The 19,333-nt window shown below is 50.2% G+C and overlaps 1 protein-coding gene across 1 annotated transcript in view; it reads right to left on the bottom strand.

Moving 5' to 3' along the window:
- Positions 1 to 5,685: 5,685 nt before the first annotated feature.
- LOC136964555 (WD repeat-containing protein 7) overlaps positions 5,686 to 19,333 on the bottom strand; it is a 28,100-nt gene continuing 14,452 nt past the window's right edge. The window contains exons 14-17 of the mRNA XM_067258713.1: positions 17,956 to 18,170; positions 10,221 to 10,454; positions 9,328 to 9,818; positions 5,686 to 5,974 (exon numbers count right to left, since the gene is read on the bottom strand). Of these exons, the coding sequence (XP_067114814.1) occupies positions 5,686 to 5,974; positions 9,328 to 9,818; positions 10,221 to 10,454; positions 17,956 to 18,170 (1,229 nt within the window). The remainder of the gene's footprint in view (positions 5,975 to 9,327; positions 9,819 to 10,220; positions 10,455 to 17,955; positions 18,171 to 19,333) is intronic.

Below are 19,333 nucleotides of genomic sequence, written 5' to 3' on the forward strand. Positions count from 1 at the left end.
TGTACACTATCAGTGTACACTGCTACGGGTTTTGTATCAGTGTACACAGTGTCACAATGTTGTGATTCAGGGAATGTTTGAGTGAGCAACATAATGTCGGAGTAGAGGGGTAGATTAGTAGTAAGTCTTTACGACTGCCTCCTCTAATACTCTGCTATAGATATATATAGTCTAGACTATAGACAGATCTCTAGACTATATACAGTTAGGTCCATAAATATTTGGACATTGACACAATTTTCATCATTTTGGCTCTGTATACCACCACAATGGATTTGAAATGAAACAATCAAGATGTGCTTTAAGTGCAGACTTTCAGCTTTAATTTCAGGGTATTTACATCCAAATCAGGTGAACAGTGTAGGAATTACAACACATTTTATATATGTGGCCCCCCCCCTTTTTTAAGGGACCAAAAATAATTGGACAAACTAACATAATCATAAATCTAATTGTCACTTTTAATACTTGGTTGCAAATCCTTTGCAGTCAATGACAGCCTGAAGTCTGGAACCCATAGACATCACCAGACGCTGGGTTTCGTCCCTGGTGATGCTCTGCCAGGCCTCTACTGCAACTGTCTTCAGTTCCTGCTTGTTCTTGGGGCATTTTCCCTTCAGTTTTTTCTTTAGCAAGTGAAACGCATGCTCAATTGGATTTAGGTCAGGTGATTGACTTGGCCATTGCAGAACATTCCACTTCTTTGCCTTAAAAAACTCTTTGGTTGCTTTCGCAGTATGCTTCGGGTCATTGTCCATCTGCACTGTGAAGCGCCGTCCTATGAGTTCTGAAGCATTTGGCTGAATCTGAGCAGATAATATTGCCCGAAACACTTCAGAATTCATCCTACTGCTTTTGTCAGCAGTCACATCATCGATAAATACAAGGGAACCAGTTCCATTGGCAGCCATACATGCCCACGCCATAACACTACCTCCACCATGCTTCACTGATGAGGTGGTATGCTTTGGATCATGAGCAGTTCCTTCCCTTCTCCATACTCTTCTATTCCCATCATTCTGGTACAAGTTGATCTTGGTCTCATCTGTCCATAGGATGTTGTTCCAGAACTGTACAGGCTCTTTTAGATGTTTTTTGGCAAACTCTAATCTGGTCTTCCTGTTTTTGAGACTCACCAATGGTTTACATCTTGTGGTGAACCCTCTGTATTTACTCTGGTGAAGTCTTCTCTTAATTGTTGACTTTGACACAGATACGCCTACCTCCTGGAGAGTGTTCTTGATCTGGCCAACTGTTGTGAAGGGGTTTTTCTTCACCAGGGAAATAATTCTTCTGTCATCCACCACAGTTGTTTTCCGTGGTCTTCCGGGTCTTTGGGTGTTGCTGAGCTCACCAGTGCGTTCTTTCTTTTTAAGAATGTACCAAACAGTTGATTAGGCCACACCTAATGTTTTTGCTATCTCTCTGATAGGTTTGTTTTGATTTTTCAGCCTAACGATGGCTTGCTTCACTGATGGTGACAGCTCTTTGGACTTCATATTGAGAGTTGACAGCAACAGATTCCAAACACAAATACCATACTTGAAATGAACTCTAGACCTTTTATCTGCTCCTTGTCAATGAAATAACAAACTCCCTTTATGAGGGAATAACATACACCTGGCCATGGAACAGCTGAGCAGCCAATTGTCCAATTACTTTTGGTCCCTTAAAAAGGGGGGGGGCCACATATAAAATGTATTGTAATTCCTACACTGTTCACCTGATTTGGATGTAAATACCCTGAAATTAAAGCTGAAAGTCTGCACTTAAAGCACATCTTGATTGTTTCATTTCAAATCCATTGTGGTGGTATACAGAGCCAAAATGATGAAAATTGTGTCAATGTCCAAATATTTATGGACCTAACTGTATATCTCTAGAGATCTGTCGTCAAGGATGTGAAACCTTCGCATTTCAAAAATATTTTTCAATATGTCCTACAGCTGAAGCCATAGAGCAAACATGGAACCACTAAAAGATGACTATTATAAATAGGTTTTAGATGTTCTATTTGTCACCAAATGACTGTAAATGTAGTACAGAAAGTTAATGCGTAACATTTTTCCCCACAAATCCCCACAATGACACAAAGCGCGCGCACATACACCACAGAAACAAGTACAGAACATTGACTGTAAACAGAAGAGACACATGAAAAGGACAACAAGTTTTAGTCAGAGCCACAGGTCATAGAGGTCGAGACTGCGAGGAGAGTTCAGTGGCCAAGAGAACGTGTTCCGATGGGTGCAGATGGGTTAGCGACACCTCGCAAAGCTGGTGGTGGCTGGTGCCTGCATGTGACTAAGCCGCCCCTGAGGCCCAGCAGTGGGGGGAGGGGATGTATGGGTCTGGGGGTGGAGTGGAGTGGAGGGGGGGGGTTACCTTCCCACTGAATGAACAACGAGAGATAGAAAGGAGAGATCTGGTAAGATCATGTCTTACCAGAGCTGAGCGAGGTGCACACAAGAGAAGTGAGCAGGCCAGGCCTTATGCGTGTGTGGGTAAGAGCAGGCAGAAGCTAAAGCCATGCAGAGACAGTGGAGGGGGGGAAGAGGCGTGCGGCAGGCGAGACAGCAGCTTGTCGGTGTCAGAATGTGGGGAAAACAAGAGAGAACCACAGAGAAGAAAAAAAAAAAAGAGATGGAAAAACCTGGTCTGTTGCCATGGAGACCGAGAATTAAGACTTGGGTTTATTTGCTATGCCATCTTTTAGGACTTTAGGCCGCAAAGAAGGCACCGCAAAGGCTACAGGATAATAGCTGACGCTTTCGGGATACTATACAAGCTAAGGCACTGGTATCTGGTATCTCGCTCACCCAATTAATACGGAAGTCAGTGAGACCGGCTCCACCATGTGGGTGGAATGATTGCATATTTGAGTAAGTGGCTGGTGCCTTTAAGCAATCAAGTGTGTGATGGTACAAAAGGGCTTTATATGAAAATAACTATACAGATGTCAAGTGCTGAGATGCTACATTCATGAGTCTGAGACGGAAGTTCACTGACGTAGAAATCACATATATTCTTTTTATTTATTTTTATTTATGGGAGACACTCAACATGCCCCATGAATTACTACATCTAAAGCAGTTTTAACAGATTTAACAGGGGCTGCATTTTAGTCTTGAGTCTCAAGAATGGCTAAGCAATGTTAAACCAGGTTCAATGACCTAAGACCTCAAACACCATACTCAGAATGGAGGTATAGAGGCAGGAACGTCTAGTATCTCAGGTATGTACTGCACGCACAATATATTTCCTATATTGTCTGTTAATGTGAAACTCTAGTTAGTTTTATGTAAAATCACCAATAATTGTGCACAAAGTCTTCAACTGGTTACATTTTTGTCATTGATCTGCCTGAATAATGAATACACTACAAATCAAACAAAAATGCTTCATTACTTAATTCCATGGCTTGGACTCTAGCCAGCATGAGCAGAGCTGCGTCAGTGAGCTTTCGTCCCGTGGCACCGCAATCTCACCCGTGAGGGATGACGACTTTCATTTTAAGATGGTCTTGTTCTTTTATGCTAATACATATTCTGACAACTTGTTTCCGTGCTTTTCCGATAATGGCTTCAACGCGTCTTCACTTACCAAGAAGGAAACAGAATTTCAGCCAAATGGTCCCTGCACGGGCTGTAGGTGCAGTTCCCTTGTTTGCTTACTCAAGTTTCCTTTAGGTTGCCTACAGCCCCGCAGTGTATCATTTTTGTATTATCCAAGTAACGTTCATTACAGATGGCAATTTTCCACAAACGTCCACAGAGGAAGTGATGGATTTTTGACGATTGTATTGTAGTGCTCAAAGATTGGAAAGGCATTTTTTTCCAAATATTCTATTAAAACTTCAGACAGTATTGTCTGAATGTGTATGTTATCTTAGAGAAGGACTCAATACAAGATAGTGTGATGAGTGTATGTGAACCGCACAGTTAGTCTATCCAAACGCACCAGGTGGGCAGGTACTTCAGATTAAAAACAAACATCAAGTTTTTCCAACCATAAACTATGAGAGACTGAATGTACGACATGACAACATAATATGCTGCACAAACTCAAATGGACATCCATAGATTTAAAGCCGGATTTTTTGCTGTGTAGGAAGACAACAATTTTGTATAATTTTTTCCGAGAAGTGTTTTGGATTTAACAGGACCCGGCAGTTCTTTAGTCTTTAGTTTCCACGCAGTGTATGTGTGTGTGTGTGTGCGTATGTGCGTCAGACATGGGTGATCATGGATTCTCCTAGCCTCTTCTCCTAAGCCTGTTCATTTCCCTTAATGGCTGTGTGACAGCCTGAGAATCTCTGCACAAAAAGGAAGCATTTGTTTCTCCAAATCCCCTCTCCTTTTAACAAGAGCGGCACACCGCTCACTCCACTTTATCTTGGCACGAGATTTAAAGAACGACTCCATTAAAAAACACTTAATAATACAAGCGTGGAACAGTTTTCACAAACCCCCTCGTCCAGATCAATACACCAGGAAACGAGAGGAGAGAAGAGAGAAAGAAAGAAAAAAAAAGAAAAGAAAAAAACTCCACGCTTTGAGGAACTTTCATTATCTCCTCAAACCAAAAGAGCGATTGAGAATCAATACACTATGTATCTGGGCTGCAGAGCCCTTTCTCTGTTTCTCACAGTTTGCTACACAACAGCTCTCGGTGTGAATCAAAAATATTAATGCTTTTTCATATCGTTATGCTTTTAAATAGTTTGTTTGGATAAATTGCTTGGCACCACCCCCCCCCCCCCCCGACCCCCCTCTTAATTTTAATACTAGCTTTGAGTGGCACATGCCAGATAGTTAACACACACACACACAGTAAACTCTCTCAAGTGCAGCCCTGGTTACTGGTTTAAGAGAAAAAGAGATGATTAGCATATGAAAAAGGGCCAAGGGCCCTTATGGCGACAACTAAAGGATAACAGTGAGTGATTTAGAGGTCACTACATGACACGTCCTCTCAATAGAGAAGAATAGGCAGCATGGCATGCATAAGTGGACACCAATGAGTCCACACGCTTGCTCCTATTATGCCCTGACAATGGTCTCTGGACTCCACAAGCTAATGGTGGCACGTGTGTGTGTTTGGGGGGGGGGGTGGGGGGGGACTAGCTGCTGGTTCGACTGGCCTTTGTGCCAGAACGACATCTGCACGCCGACCAGATTTAGCGTGAGTGGCTGACGGGATCCCCCGTGGTTCCGCCTTCAGCTGCCAAAGCTCAGGTGATCCGCCCCCTGCTCCGCCCTCCCCTCAACTTTACACCGACACCAAAAAAAAAAAAAAAAAAAAAAAAAGATCCTCTCTACTACATGTTCATCCCTGGAAAAAAAACACAGGTGATATTTCGGAAGATAACCATATCATATTCCCATATATCGATCGAATATTTCCACGTAAAAGAAAATTATAGTGAAGACGGATCAATATCCGGGTAAATGTCATCGCTTGTATAATTGCTCGGTTTTTTCATAATGCTATGGATGCATACAGATATGCCTGCTATTTTTGCCTTAATGAAGCACCCTAACCAAAAGTGCACTTTCTGTAAAGCCTGCTAACGCTACTAAGTCTACGGTGCCTAGCCTACGCCAAGACCTGACTCATGTCTCAGGGCAAGAGCTGGCTCTACCAGTAGTCTTACTATAATGGAGATGCTACAAAAAGTAGCGTCTAGTCTGGTCTGGCCCGGTCTAGTTGAATGCCGTGCTGCCTGTGTTTATTTGAGATTCTGCTGCCTGCCAGGTTCCTGTGGGGTATCAGCCGGCTTGGCATTGACGGGCCCAGAGGACGACTCTCATGTCTGGCAGCGCAGCACATCACTGCATTTTCCCCTGCGCGCCCCTGAGTGAAAAAACGGGCCCCTTTGTAGTTACCTTGTTTGATCTGTCCCTGCACGGCCGGGCTGGAGACCTGGGGGGTCGACTTCCTGGGGGTCTCGGGGGTCCCCGGTCTTGGAGGCCTGAGAAGACAAAGGCGGCATCAAATATTTAGCTGCGGAGAAAAAGCCCCCTCGCTGCAGCTGCCTTGAGATTCGGTTGTCCGTGCGCGCGTGCGTGTGCTGGTCGGCGCACGTTTGTCTGTGCAACAGAAGGAGAGACGTAGGGAGGGGGAAAAGGAGAGGGGGGGGGGGGGGAAAGAAAAATAGAGCGAAAGGGAGAAAGTGTACACACTACCAAGTTCAAACTAAATAACCCTGTGCCCGTCCACAAAAGTTTCCAACCCCACTGTAGAGATAGTTAGAATAGACTGCAGGATGAGGTTGGCTGGAAACACGTTGGAGACCTATCCATTAGTTACCTTCTATTCTACAGTACTACCAGCCTGTCTGTCAAAGAGAAGAAGACCTAGTCTTTCACTCTCCATCATTACTGCCTTGTATACCAGCAAGTCACACACACACACGTCTCCTCCTACCAAGTTCTGCCTGTCTGTTTGAGCTCAGATGGACCTTGGCCCCGGTCATTTAGGAGGGCTAAATGTGTTAACGGCTTTCTAAGTCTCCCCCTTGTACACGTTCCGGCTCACAGCTCGCCCCTTTGAGAAGGCGGCTCGTGGTTCCACTCAGCGAACTGCACCTGTTGCATTCAGGCTAATGAAGGGAAGACCCCCTCGTTAAAGTCTGGCTGGAAATAAAACAGGTCAATACAGGTGCCGGGGATCTCAGGCGCACACTGCTCTGTATGATCTGGGACTGGAGGAAACCTTGATGGAAACAATGTCCCCTGCAAACTCCCTGCTCTCTGGCGAGGCCGTTTGAAGCGAGAGGGAAAGTTAGCCGTGCGACTTGGGTCAAGTCTCCGGGGCCGTTCTGCAAATGTCCGAGACACCCAGAGGAGAGTCGTTGAACCCCGGGTCTCTGGTTGGGTCAGAGCGGAGGGGGCCCCCCTACGTCACCACGACGGTTCCTTCAGGATGGGCTCTCATCCGACACACATGAACGACGCAGCGCTGCTGGGAAATGATCCGTGGCATACGATCGAATGAGTTTGCTTGGATATGGTCTCAGGCCAGCTCGCTGTGAGGACACGGACCTGGGACAGGCCTGGGACAGGCCTGGGACAGGCCTGGGACAGCTCAGCCTGAGGCTGGGTTCCGATCCCTCACCGCCATGGGCGGACACATTCATCCAGCCATTTGGAGCGGGGAAGGTAAGCCCTTGGACTGATGGCTCGCTTCGATGCTGCCTGTGGACGAGGCCTGTAGAAGGCTCTGTAGGGACAGAGAGATGCACAATGCCCAATTGATTTCATTTAGGGGCCATCCACTGTTTATCAAGGTTGGGGGGGGGAGTGACAAAGCAAAATGCACTGCTCTTTAACACAGTCTCATTCCAACCACTTGGTGGGGGTGGGGAATATACTCCCTACCTATTAGGCTGGAAAGTGCACCCTAAGCGGAGTTGTTAGGGGGTTCGCTTCCCCACAAAGGTTTGTAAACTGAAACCAGGTCTGATGTTAAGTCAGGATGGGCTCTAATTATTATCACTATAAAAAGTATTTATCTGAAAAGGAACCATGTACAAATGTTTACATAAATGTTTCAATTGTATGCATTGTACCGGAAAGGCTACTTTTCATCCGCAGTCCCGCGTGTAATGAAAGTTGGTTCTTCGCCTGGGGGAGTATATGGTTGAAAACTGTTTGGGCCAGGACAGGACCATCCACTGTCGTCTCCACAGGCTGCTCTGGCAGAGCTGTGGTACACCTGAAACTCAGGACCTCCAGTCCTCTCCTCTAACCAGGAAGACATCCAGAACACTGGCATGAATCTAAGATGGTCGCACGAAAGAGGAAGCATCCGAAAAAAAAAGGTGTATGGGCCGGACCGGAGGAAGAGGAAGGCTTTTCTGTGGACCTCCTGTCCGTCTGGGCTTTGCTTGATCCAAGAGCACAGTCCAAACACAACAAAGGGCGTCATCGACAGACTTCATGAAATTGTCATCATCTGGCATTTCCCCGGCAGTCCACGCCAAGTCCAAACAATCACACCCTCTCCTACGCTGCTCTGTGCAAATAGCAAGCACTGGACAACAGCTCAATACTGGCCAGACCCCCAGCCTGAGGTGCAATCAACCCCAGCCCTGGACACCTGTGCTGGGGTCAGCTTCTCAGCAGCCCTGGGCCCTGGAGTCTGGAGCCTTGTGGCTGCAGGCTGGAAGACAGGCTGAGGGGCCCTGTTGTGTTGGTTTCACCCCACCTCCACCTTTGTCATTAACAGCCCACGGGCCCCATCTCTATCCTATACTGACCTCTACAAACACACACACACACCCCGGACTGTGAACCTCAGAGGAGATGGGTGAACAATCCAGAGGCTAAGTCAAGGGTGAATTCAGACATTATTCATTACAGCCTTGCGCTAAATATTGGATCCTTTCATAGCACTTCCACTGCTGTTGTCTTGTTTTGTACTGTTCCACAAGTGGAGTCTGTATCGGTTCTGCTACGGTTCTGCTGGCTTGTTCATGATGAGAGGGATTGGATTGTTAAGATTGTGTTTGTGTGTTACAGGGGCCTGTTTTGGGAACCACATTTTTATGTGGATATAACGTGCACAAATATGGAAAATCAAATAGTTTTTTTTACTCTCTACACCAGGGGCGTTGTTAGACATAAAGCTCTACTGGGGCACAGGCCCCTTTTCATATCCCTTTTTTTTCTTCCAAGCTTGCTGCGCACAATGCACTACTAGGCTATAGAAACTCCCCTTGCTTAACCCACTATACAACAGTTCAAGGACGCAAGTCTGATATCAGCTTTGGCAGGGACATCAATAGTTAATGCGAGCGCACACATTTCTTTCGCATTCATTTGAGCGCAAATACAATTTTTTGAGCTTCATGTAATATTGTTTTAATGTTTTAGTCAAAATAAGAGGATCGGTATGCCTATCATTTAGAAACAACCTCAATTCTTGTGTGCAGAGTCCGACACCTGGACTTCTGTGTGCGTGCTGCAGTGGCTATTTGGCAAGCTCAGAAGAGTCCCCTGACATGGAATTCTGCGGGCATCGGCATGTGCTTTGATGATTGTGTTGATTGGGATACTGCGTTTTTTTTTCCGGCATTATCAATCGAAATGAATGCACTGGCTAATAAAATTCATTGTTCAAACTCAAACTAGATTTTACTGGGGCACAGCAGATTTATACTGGGGCACGTGCCCCAGTAAAAAGGGTCTAATGACACCCCTGCTCTACACACCAACACGTTGTTTCAAGTTCCGTTAGGATTGCATGCTAGGATTATCACGACAGAGCCCAAATGAGAGGGGCGGTAAACTGATTTGGGTCTGGCTAGGCAGACAGACGTACCTCACGGGAGCCTTCTTCATGTGCTCGCCCATGAAGGTGGCGTTGGTCATGCCCATGAGCGTGTTGGCGAGCGAGATGACGGACAGCAGGTGCTGCGTGGTGACGGCGCGCGACACGCCGTACGTGCCCTTCCCCACGATCTCCGACAGCGACAGCTTCCGGCCCGTGGCCAGGGCCATCTTGCGCAGCAGCGACTCCTTGAAGGTGGGCAGCATGAGGGACATGTGGCCGCCGCGCGAGATCAGGCCGAAGGAGATGGGGCAGTGGGGTTTGAGCATGCCCAGGCGGTTGAGGCACACCTCGTCCAGGGCCCCATTGAGGCCCCAGGCGTGGAGGCAGGACATGAAGAGCTTGGCCGTGTCCATGGTCAGGTTGTACTCGAGCAGGCTCAGGGACTTGGACTTCTCCTCGCGCCGGCGCATCTCCTCCTCCTCCTCCTCGTCCTCGTCCAGCAGGTGCTCCTTGATGGTCTCCTTCATGGTCTCCTTGACCTGGAGGGGGCGGGAGAGAGAGAGAGGGGGGGGGGGGGTTAGATTATGAGCCGCTGCTCACTGCAGACTGGCAAACCCGGGGCAGGGCTGGAAGAGGGACGTGGAGGCTCTCCAGCACTCTGGCTTCTCTGGAAGGACAAACGCGTCTGAGAGAAAGAGGGAGGGGAGGTAGGGTGCCACCAGCAGGATCCCGCAGATCAATCGGGGCGCTTGAGAGAGATAAACTGACAGTTTCATGCCATGTCTATCCCGTTTGAAGTCGATACGTAGGAAGCTAAAAGGGGAATCCTAATAACACACTTGAAACGTAAAAGAAACGTCAGAATTACGAGAAGAGCGGCGAGAAAGACTAAAAACACAGTCTGAAGAAGCAACAACAACCCCAAAAGTTCCAGCGGTCACCTGTTTAAAGATCTTGTTGGCCAGGAAGGAGCCTCCCTGCTGGGCCGCCCCCTGGCTCTTCTGCAGGGTCTCGGGGGACACCAGGGTGGGGCTGGGCCTCTGGGCCTCCTCCGTCAGCAGCTGGATGATCACCGCCTCCACGTCGAAGAAGAGCACGTGCATGTCTGGGTCCGTCACGTTGGTCTTCATGGCCTGCACCACCAGCGAGTTATGGGAGTACTTGGGCAGGTTCCCCTGGGAGAACCGGCACAGAACAGGGTCAACAGCGGGCCCCATCTCACAGCTGTGTATGGTGTATGTTAAGTCATTTGGTGATCTGTTTTTAAATGTTTTAATTTATTTGTATCGTGGTCATTATGCCATTATGGTCAATGTCATGTCCAGGGCTCGGCATTCACCTTTGAAAAGCCCAAATGAGGAAGTCATGAACAACTCAAGTCTGTTGCAATGTCTAAGATCATTTCGTCAATTCTGACAGGTTATTGGGAGTCGGGATATTGGCACTATTAAACGTGGGTTTTTTTTCAGATAAATGTTGCTGACTGAAGCCTTGGTCCAAAGAGTTGGCTCAGTTGGTGCTCATTTTGTTTCCAAACAACACCCGCTTTAATTTGCAAACATGCTAATCCCCATTCAATGCTAATTACATTAGGACAGCCACTGCACCACAACACTGCAGCCCTGTGCGCATGGATTAGAAGAGGCTTGTTGAAATGGAAATGGACGACAATGCAAGTGTCCATGGAAAGCGGCACATTTGTGTTCTTTTTTTTTTATCCAAGTGTAAGAGGGAGGTGGGTTCTGGCCCCCCCCTCCCCTCCTCCCCTCACCTCCCTCCCTAGCCTGCATCTGCTCTGGCCAGCGTTCAATAGGCTTCGGGGTAACGTCCATCGCTGACAATTAGCACACCCTGGGTCAGCATTGTCACTGTGTTCAATGGCAGTTAAGCAGCTTCAATGGGCGTTGAGCGTGCTTCGCTGATCACAGAGACAAACCTCGGGCCAGGAAGAGGGGAGAGAGGAGAGGAAAGACCTGTTGGTAGCATAGTTTAGCCACAATTGTAGCAGGCTTCCCAGACATTTTACTGAGATTGACAAACATATGAAAGGAAAGTTGGATTTGATTTACTTTTCTCCCCACAAAAGGACACACTGGTTTACGCGGGAAACGATCCACCCTCCCTTGGCAGGAGTACACGGCAACCTTTACAAGCAAATGTGCTTCCAACCTAGATTCATGGAATCACTAGTGTGAAATGAGCTTTTAACTGTATATGGTACATTTTTACATAGCCAGGTGCACGTTAAGGCTGCTAACTTTATGATGATAAAATGACTTCTCATGTGTGAAGAAACATGAGTGGAGTGTGTGTGTGTGTGCGCGCGTGTGTGAGTGCACGTGCGCGTGTAGAGGCCAGGGCTCAATTCCTTTGTCTCGAGGTGGAATCGGTTTTACTGTCCGTTTGATGAGGGGGAAAAGCGAATCAAAGCCACAGACCATGCGCCGCGCTCAATTGCTCGACAGATGTCCGCTTCTTCGGTCTCATTCAATAACGAGTCGGTGTGTCACCGGAACTTTCCTCAGCTGGGCCGGCTAGCTACAGCCGAGCAGCACACCTCTCACATCCATTCAATTACTGCAGTTCGGACAGAGAGGGAGGGACCGAGGGAACAGGGAGGAGAGGGGATGGGAGGAGAGAGGGGGGGAGGGCACAGCGATGGAAGCCAGCTCGCGCCTCAACAGTAATTAGCCTTAGTGTCCTGCCGGTTGGTGAGGCACTGCACCTGCGACACACACACACACACACACTGTCTCGCTCACAGACAAAACACGTGTATACACCCACCAACCAACCCACCCACACACACACACACACACACACACACACACACACACACACTATCAGTACATTTATGGTGGATATGGCCTCAAGATTTGAATACATCTCGCATCACTGATGTGCTCTGATCACCGCTGCCTAATGAGCTTTTTCTTTTCCCGAGCCCCTCAGAGGTTTCCAAACCCGTCCGGGGCACAGTGGTTGGTGGAGGAAGGCTGCCCTCTACAGGCCACAAACGGCAACAACCGGGGGGACAAAGAGACCATTCCCCCACCTGCAGCAATCTACCCCTCCCCCACCCTCCCCCTCTCCCTGGACACAACAAGGCTGCAGATGGACTCTAGCAGCTGACCTCTGACCCCAGTCAGTGGTCAGGGCCAGATGAGGAGGAGAGGAGCAAGGAACACCCCCCCCCCCTCCCCCTCGCCCCCCGATTCCCCCTCCCCCAGTGTATCAGTGCTGAAGCTTCAGGGGTTAATCTCTTTCTCCATCACTCCCCCTAAACACACACACACACAGGGCATATGGTGTAGCCAGGCTTCTTTCACATCTTTTCTACCAGTGCACTGCCTGTTGACCGGGCATGCAAGAACAGTGCCTGTCAGCGTGGGCCAGTCGGTGGAGAATGCTTGTGCCCGTTGGTGGCAAACGTGTGTGTGTGTGTATTTCTCGCAAGTTCCACAGCTCCATCGCTTACTGCAGCTCTACACGGTGCCAAATGTGCTTATGTATATTTGTATTTATACAGATATATTTATATTTATTTGTCGCGAACCTCTGACCCAGACAACTTCCCATGCGACGGTGTCCGTTCTTGAGTCCTACCAGAATGCCCCTGTCAACTCGCAACTTCATACAGTGCCCGGTTCTCGAGATAATCGAGCCACAGACACACACAGACTCCTGCCTTTAAAGACAGATGTTCCCACATGCTAGTAGGGACTCAGAAGTGCAGGGTCAAAGGAGGACAGACGCATGTCTGGGGAAAATGGGGGAAAAAAAGCCACAAACTCTGGGAGAGGAAAAAAAAGAGAGGAGAGAGAGAGACAGAGACAGACAGAGAGAGAGAGAGAGACAGACAGAGAGAGAGAGAGAGAGAGAGAGAGAGACAGAGACAGAGAAAATGAGGGATGGGTAGGGGAGGGGATAGCTGCACATAATGTGCCTGTGGGGAATCAGGTGGGCCTTGATCGCCTGCAACGGGGAGGCCACCAGGGGCAAGGGATAATTCTCCTCCAAATGTCATTGGTCGGGGAGCACGGAAGCAGAACGCAGGGCACCAACCATAAGGGTTGGAGAAGGGGTGGTAGGGTGAGGTGTGTGTGGGGGGGGGGGGCGTTGCCCAGGCAGTGGAGTGGAGAGGCTGGTCACCCTGTCACTCACGAGAGGCTCTGCTTAACCAGCCCTGTGGCCTTCCACACCGAGCAGAGAAGAGTTGTACACTCCCAAACAATGGTGGTGCTGAGTGAGTGCAAACAGCTATACAATGTATTTGATTTGTTTTCCATGCAGACAGCATGCCGCATCTCAAGCCTTGGTCTTTGTCACATGACGGGTACGGTGAGGCGCTTCCCTGTGATAGGCCGACAGCGCGCTCGCATATCACTGAGCAAATAGCGTGTGGACAGTTCTGTTTAGCAATCTAGACTCTGACCACGAGAGCAAAAGAATGTCCAACAAGTCGTACATTCTGACCTCAGCTCTGATGTCGAGTTGACCTAGTTGCACACATGGCGATGTCAAAAACAAAAGACGTAATCCATTGTGTCGTCTCACCAAGGCTTCAGGGAGAACAGCGAAAAAGGTGGATGGGAAAGGGTAGAGAAGAAAAGAAGAAGGAAGGGAAAAGAGGAGAGGAATCCCGGGCTGTAAACAAAGATTCAATGCAGTTAAAAGGTCAGGGTCCCACAGGGACTTATCGGATCCAGACCAGACCGGTCCAGTCCAGTCCAGTCCAGTCCAGATAGGCTACTGCCATTTTTTGGGATGATCTCGCTCTGTGCCACACAGACCCTTACCTCCTCCCTCCCCCCCCCCCCCCCCCCTCCCCACACACTTCTCCATAAGGCTATTTGTCTTATCGTGATGCCCAGATGCCATGTCGGTTGACCCCCGGTGCAGTCAATAACATGTCAGCTGACCCGGTGAAGTCCGAGCTATTCTTAGCTCCTTCTTACTCGGTGGTGGAGCTAATGGAAGTGTTAACAGGCGTGGAGTTGGAGAAATAAGCTCAGTGAAAACTTTGTTGAACCTTGACTAAGAGCATTCAGGGAGCCATTACAAAATCAATAAGCATCAAGTGCTTCTCGGTTACTAACCGTGCTCGACGACAACAAACATGCCAACATCCATACGCGCAAGCTTACATGTTCTCTCTTTGGCGTGCGCACACGCATACACACACTCTCTTTTACACGTACACACACACACAATATCTCCCTCTATCTCTACATAACACCAGAGGAGATCCACTCGCAAGGGCAGAGGTTTGGAGTGAGAGCTTTAGAAAAAAAACTAGTCTGAAACACACGTGAACGCAAACATCGACATAAAAAGAAGCACCAGGACACAACAAAAGCAGACATGCAGTCAGGCACACACACACTCAGGCTCTCTCTCACACACACACACGCACACAGAATGGTGGTCTCACAGGTGTAATGGCAGCACCAAAGTGGAGGGCAGGCTGATTGCGAGGCATTTCATTTGTCATTATCCGTCATCATCCCCGGAGGGAGTCCGGCCCCCGGTCTCAAGCGCGCCCCCCCCCCCCCCCCCCCCCCCCCCCCCCCCCCCCCCACGGCCCCCGGCTCGGGCCTTTGACTGCTGGCTACGGCGGGGGGGCTGGTTTGCGAAGGGGGGAATAATAGAGCGTTTTGACAGCAGATATCAGGAGGAATGGCCACTGTGTGTGGGAATTACAGTGTCGTGGGTAGAAACAGGGGCGTTAGACAAGGAGACGGAGGAGGCAGAGGAGCCGGGGAGGAGCCCCCCCGCTTCCAGGGATTCGGCCGGACCGTTTGACTGGCAGTCGAGACACTTACGGTGTGGAATGGCGAAGGAGTGGGCGGGCAAACGACACTTGAGCAGCTGTTTTTTTTCCCCTTTGGGCCGGGCGGACAGGTGTTATTACGGTCGTTTGAGGGAACAGGACGGGGGAAGGGCTAACGGGTGAAAACGAAGTGGGCGGAAAGCGCCGGCAAAAAAACGGAACGGAAAAAAGCCACGGCCGTGTCGATGTCACGGCGGGGTAGCCACCTGAGGTAGAGGGAGGGGCAGGGCTCCAGACCTGAAACATGGAAAAACTGGGTGGGGGGGGGGGGGGGCGGGCTGGGCGTGGATGTGGACATGGCGCGCACCACGCCGCGTTTAAAACACCCGCTTGATGTATCGGTCGCGCGTTTCGAGATGGCGACCTGCCACCGAAAGATATCGAAAGGCGATGAAAATCCCCGTAGGCTTGGAGCTTCCTCTCCTCGTTTCCTCCTCTGACAGGACTAGGAGACTGGAGAGTATTGACATTTGACCGCCGTCTCCAGGAGAGACTGCAGTCTCTCCAGCAGGCCCTCAGCCGCAGCCCAGCAGATAGCTTGGCCCTTCGTCAGTGACGAGGAGCCAGGACTGGTCAGTGGCGATGGCTACACGGGATCAGAGGAGCAGCCTAATTAGAGCTCTGTAGGAGACAGCAGAAAGGTCAACAGTCCAGTGGCAGTCACACTGTGCTCTGTGTGTGTGTGTGTGTGTGTCAGGGCTTGGGTGCTGGCTGTCTTTGTTCAGGAGGTCTACAGACAGACACACTGAGACACAAACAGGATTCCAGCCCCCACCCTCCACCCACACACACACACACACTCTCTCCTCCCTCCTTCTCTCCCCCCCCTCCACTGCTCTCCTTTAAGGTCATCCTAATGCCGTTTCTCTGAGCTGCTGGGCCCTAACGAGCTGAGCTCTCAGCAGACCACAGCTCCTGCCCACGTCCTGCCATGCCGCCGTTTTCAAACAGGCCGGCAGAAATGAAGGGAGGGGGGGGGGGGGGCGGGAGAAACACACAGGAGGAAGACCAAAAAAGACATTTTGGATGTCTCTCTCTTTCATCATCAGCCATAATTCCGTGGAAAAAATAGGAGTGTGGGGGGGGAGGGGGAGAAACCTGGGGCTCGTTTTCCTAGTTGAATAGGGCCCTATTGGGGGGGGGGGGGGGGGGGGGGGGGGGAGTGGGGAGGTAGATGGTTTTTAAAGGGGGTTATACACAGAAAATGCTTCACAGGAAGCAATTATAATTACTTTATCAAGTGTGTCTCCATCTCTCTCCCACCACAAGGAAGCACCACAGAGCTCAGACAAAAAACGAACCGAGGAACACAAACTGGAACAGAAACAAGGTGGGCGAAACAGACCAGAACCCAAACAAAAAAACAGGACGGAAACAGAACAGAACATATCGCATGCTGCAAGGACTCAACGAGGCAGTAAGGAGAGCTGCGAGAGAGAGAGCGGGGCGAGGGAGGGAGCTGAGAGACCGAAAAGTGCACGAGGGAGCTGGGAGTGAGAGGAGGAGAGGAGAGGAGGATTACCGCTCATCCTAGCGGCGTCCCCTGACGCCCGCTATCCCAACACCCCCAGCAGCACTAAGAGGCTTCACTTTAACTAACCCCTTTTCCCAGCAGGCCCTGCAACACTTTCCGCCGCCGCTGCCGCCGTTCCCTCCCAGCCACGCCCGGGGACCCTCTGTTATCACACCCGGTAGAGGAAGGGATGAGACTGGAGACTGAGACTGGTGTGTGTGTGTGTGTGTGTGTGTGTGTGTGCGCGTGCGTGTAGGGGGGTAGTTCCTGTCTAATTGCCTGGAAGATGCACTTTCTTTATCTGCCCCCCTTTACCCTCACACCCCTCCCTCTTTGTCTATAAGCTATAACCTAGATGGCAGGACAGGGCCGGCAGGAAGGCAGGCAGGCAGGCAGGCAGGCAGGCAGTGAGACCAAAGAGCCGGCTCCCCATAAGACGGAAGGAAGGCATGCATTTTTCATCCAGCGCTTCTCCTTCTCCTCCCTGGCCCCTATGTTCATCCCTGTCCCTTTATGCCTTTCAAAACGGCAGACTGTGGGGGTTTGCTTTTTTTTATTTTTTTTTTATGTACGTTTGAAATGGCCGCCGTTAAGCGCTGCCCTTAAGGAAGTCGAGCGACTCTGTGCATCGCAAGCAACCGTGACCCGGGGCGCTACGCCCGTACGGCACGGTTGATTGCGCAATCAAAATTCGCCACAAACGCCCCCCCCCCCCCCCCCCCCCATCCCAACCACCCCCCACTGCCTTTATCTCACTCTCTCCCGGCAAAGACTCTCGAGTGTTGTTGCTATGGATGGCCATCCACACCGCATGAAGGACTTGTTGCCACGAGGAGCCTGTCTGCTGCCATGAAGTGCAAATCAAGGTCTGAACCCGAGCCAGTTCTGCGACACAGCCATTAGAGGCCCATTAGAAAACACATTACTCGTCGCTTTTGGCGCTTTACGGCCTGTATGGTGCACAAAAAAAAGGTCCAAACCTTAATCGAAAAAAAAAAAGAGTTCATTCATAAGCACTTTCAAAAGATGGAGATGGTCTTTTAAAAAACGGAGTTACTAAGATGGAGCGTGGTCGGGGGGGGAACATCTAGTGAAAGTAACTGCAATTTCCCCGCTTCTTCTCTATTTAACAGTTCAATAAAGTCAGCGCAAATACGGATCTCGCATGCTAATAAAGTTACTGGTGTCCGCACGGCCGTTGAATGAATTACGTCGGCGCAGTGACTTGGCCTGCGAAGCTGATTTATGCTAATAAAGTGAACCCAGCTCCAGGGGGGGGCCTGTATGGCTGCTCTGTGTTTTATGTGCCGAGGGTGGCAGTGGTCCTGACCTTGTCGGCGTTGTCGGCCGCCAGCAGGTTGGTGGCCAGGGTCTGCAGCTTGTGCTGGGCCATGTTCTTCAGGGCGGCCAGGCTGCGGCGGGTCATGGCCTGCTTGAGGTTCACCGCCGGGTGGCTCAGGGCGTCCACGGTGGCGGGCGCCACCTCGTCGCACGCGTTCAGGATCTCCACCGCCGTGAGGCCCATCACGCAGCGGTCCAGCGCCCCTTGGGGGTGAGGTGGGGGGGGGAGGGAGGGAGAAACAGGGAGGGTGGAGGTCAACGGTTGGGCCCTGGTTGTGGTCACTTTAGCCCGCGGCCTGAAACTGAAACACGTGCAAATACACCGGCGAAATGCGCCGACATGAACGCGGTTTGATTTAAAAGGTTTTAATGGCATGTTTCCCGCTCAACTTTCTCCCTTCCAGAGGGTCACTATGGACACTGCCCTCCGAGTAAGGAAGCATAGTTCTAATGCTGCACACAGGACCCGCACTGAGCCTCTCTTTCAATCCATCTCCACCTTTTCTTTGTCTTTCATATGGCAATCACCCTTACTGCAGCCTTCCTTACCGTACCCTGTCTCTGAGCAGAGGAGAGAGAGGCAGAGAGAGAGAGAGGCAGAGAGAGAGAGAGAGAGAGAGAGAGATGAGAGAGAGAGAGAGGAGAGAGAGAGAGGAGAGAGAGAGAGAGAGAGAGAGAGAGAGAGAGAGAGAGGAGAGAGAGAGAGAGAGAGAGAGAGAGAGGCAGAGAGGCAGAGAGGCAGAGAAGCAGAGAGGCAGAAAGAGAGAGAGGCAGAGAGAGAGAGAGAGAGAGAGATGGGAGTACAGCGCACACATCATTTGCCGTGGACTGTGAAGATATCGGGATTGCGTTCAATATTGACCGAACAGACTGGCAGCTTTCCAAATGGGCTGCGAGTCGCCCCGTAGAGGAGCTAAGGAGGCCCAATCCCCCGGCTCGACCTGCCGCAGCCCGTGATGGAGGGGGGCTCCCGCGCCGTCACACCATTACCCGTCCCGACGCTTCGCCACACACACCCCTCTTAATTTCACACTTTGCTACCCTGCAATCTCTCTCGCTACATCTCATTCCGTGGCCGGCTCACAGGCATTTTCCTACGGAGCGGCCAGGAGCTTACCTCCGAGCGAATCAAATGCACCTCCCGTCCCTTCCTTACTGCGTAGACTATAGTGAGTTGCGGATTATAAGCGTGCATGCTAACTCGGACATACTTCCCCTGTGTGGGCATGAGGCAGAAGAGGGGTGAGCTTCTGGACTGGTCAAGTTTGTGGCCATATAATCATCCAATAACAGGAATGATGGTGAAGGGATTCATCCCCTTGGCAACATGATAGATGAGGGAGAGAGACTGATGGTTGTTGAGCTAG

Source organism: Osmerus mordax, chromosome 20 (genome assembly GCF_038355195.1).
Source record: "Osmerus mordax isolate fOsmMor3 chromosome 20, fOsmMor3.pri, whole genome shotgun sequence".
NCBI classification, from domain to species: domain Eukaryota; kingdom Metazoa; phylum Chordata; class Actinopteri; order Osmeriformes; family Osmeridae; genus Osmerus; species Osmerus mordax.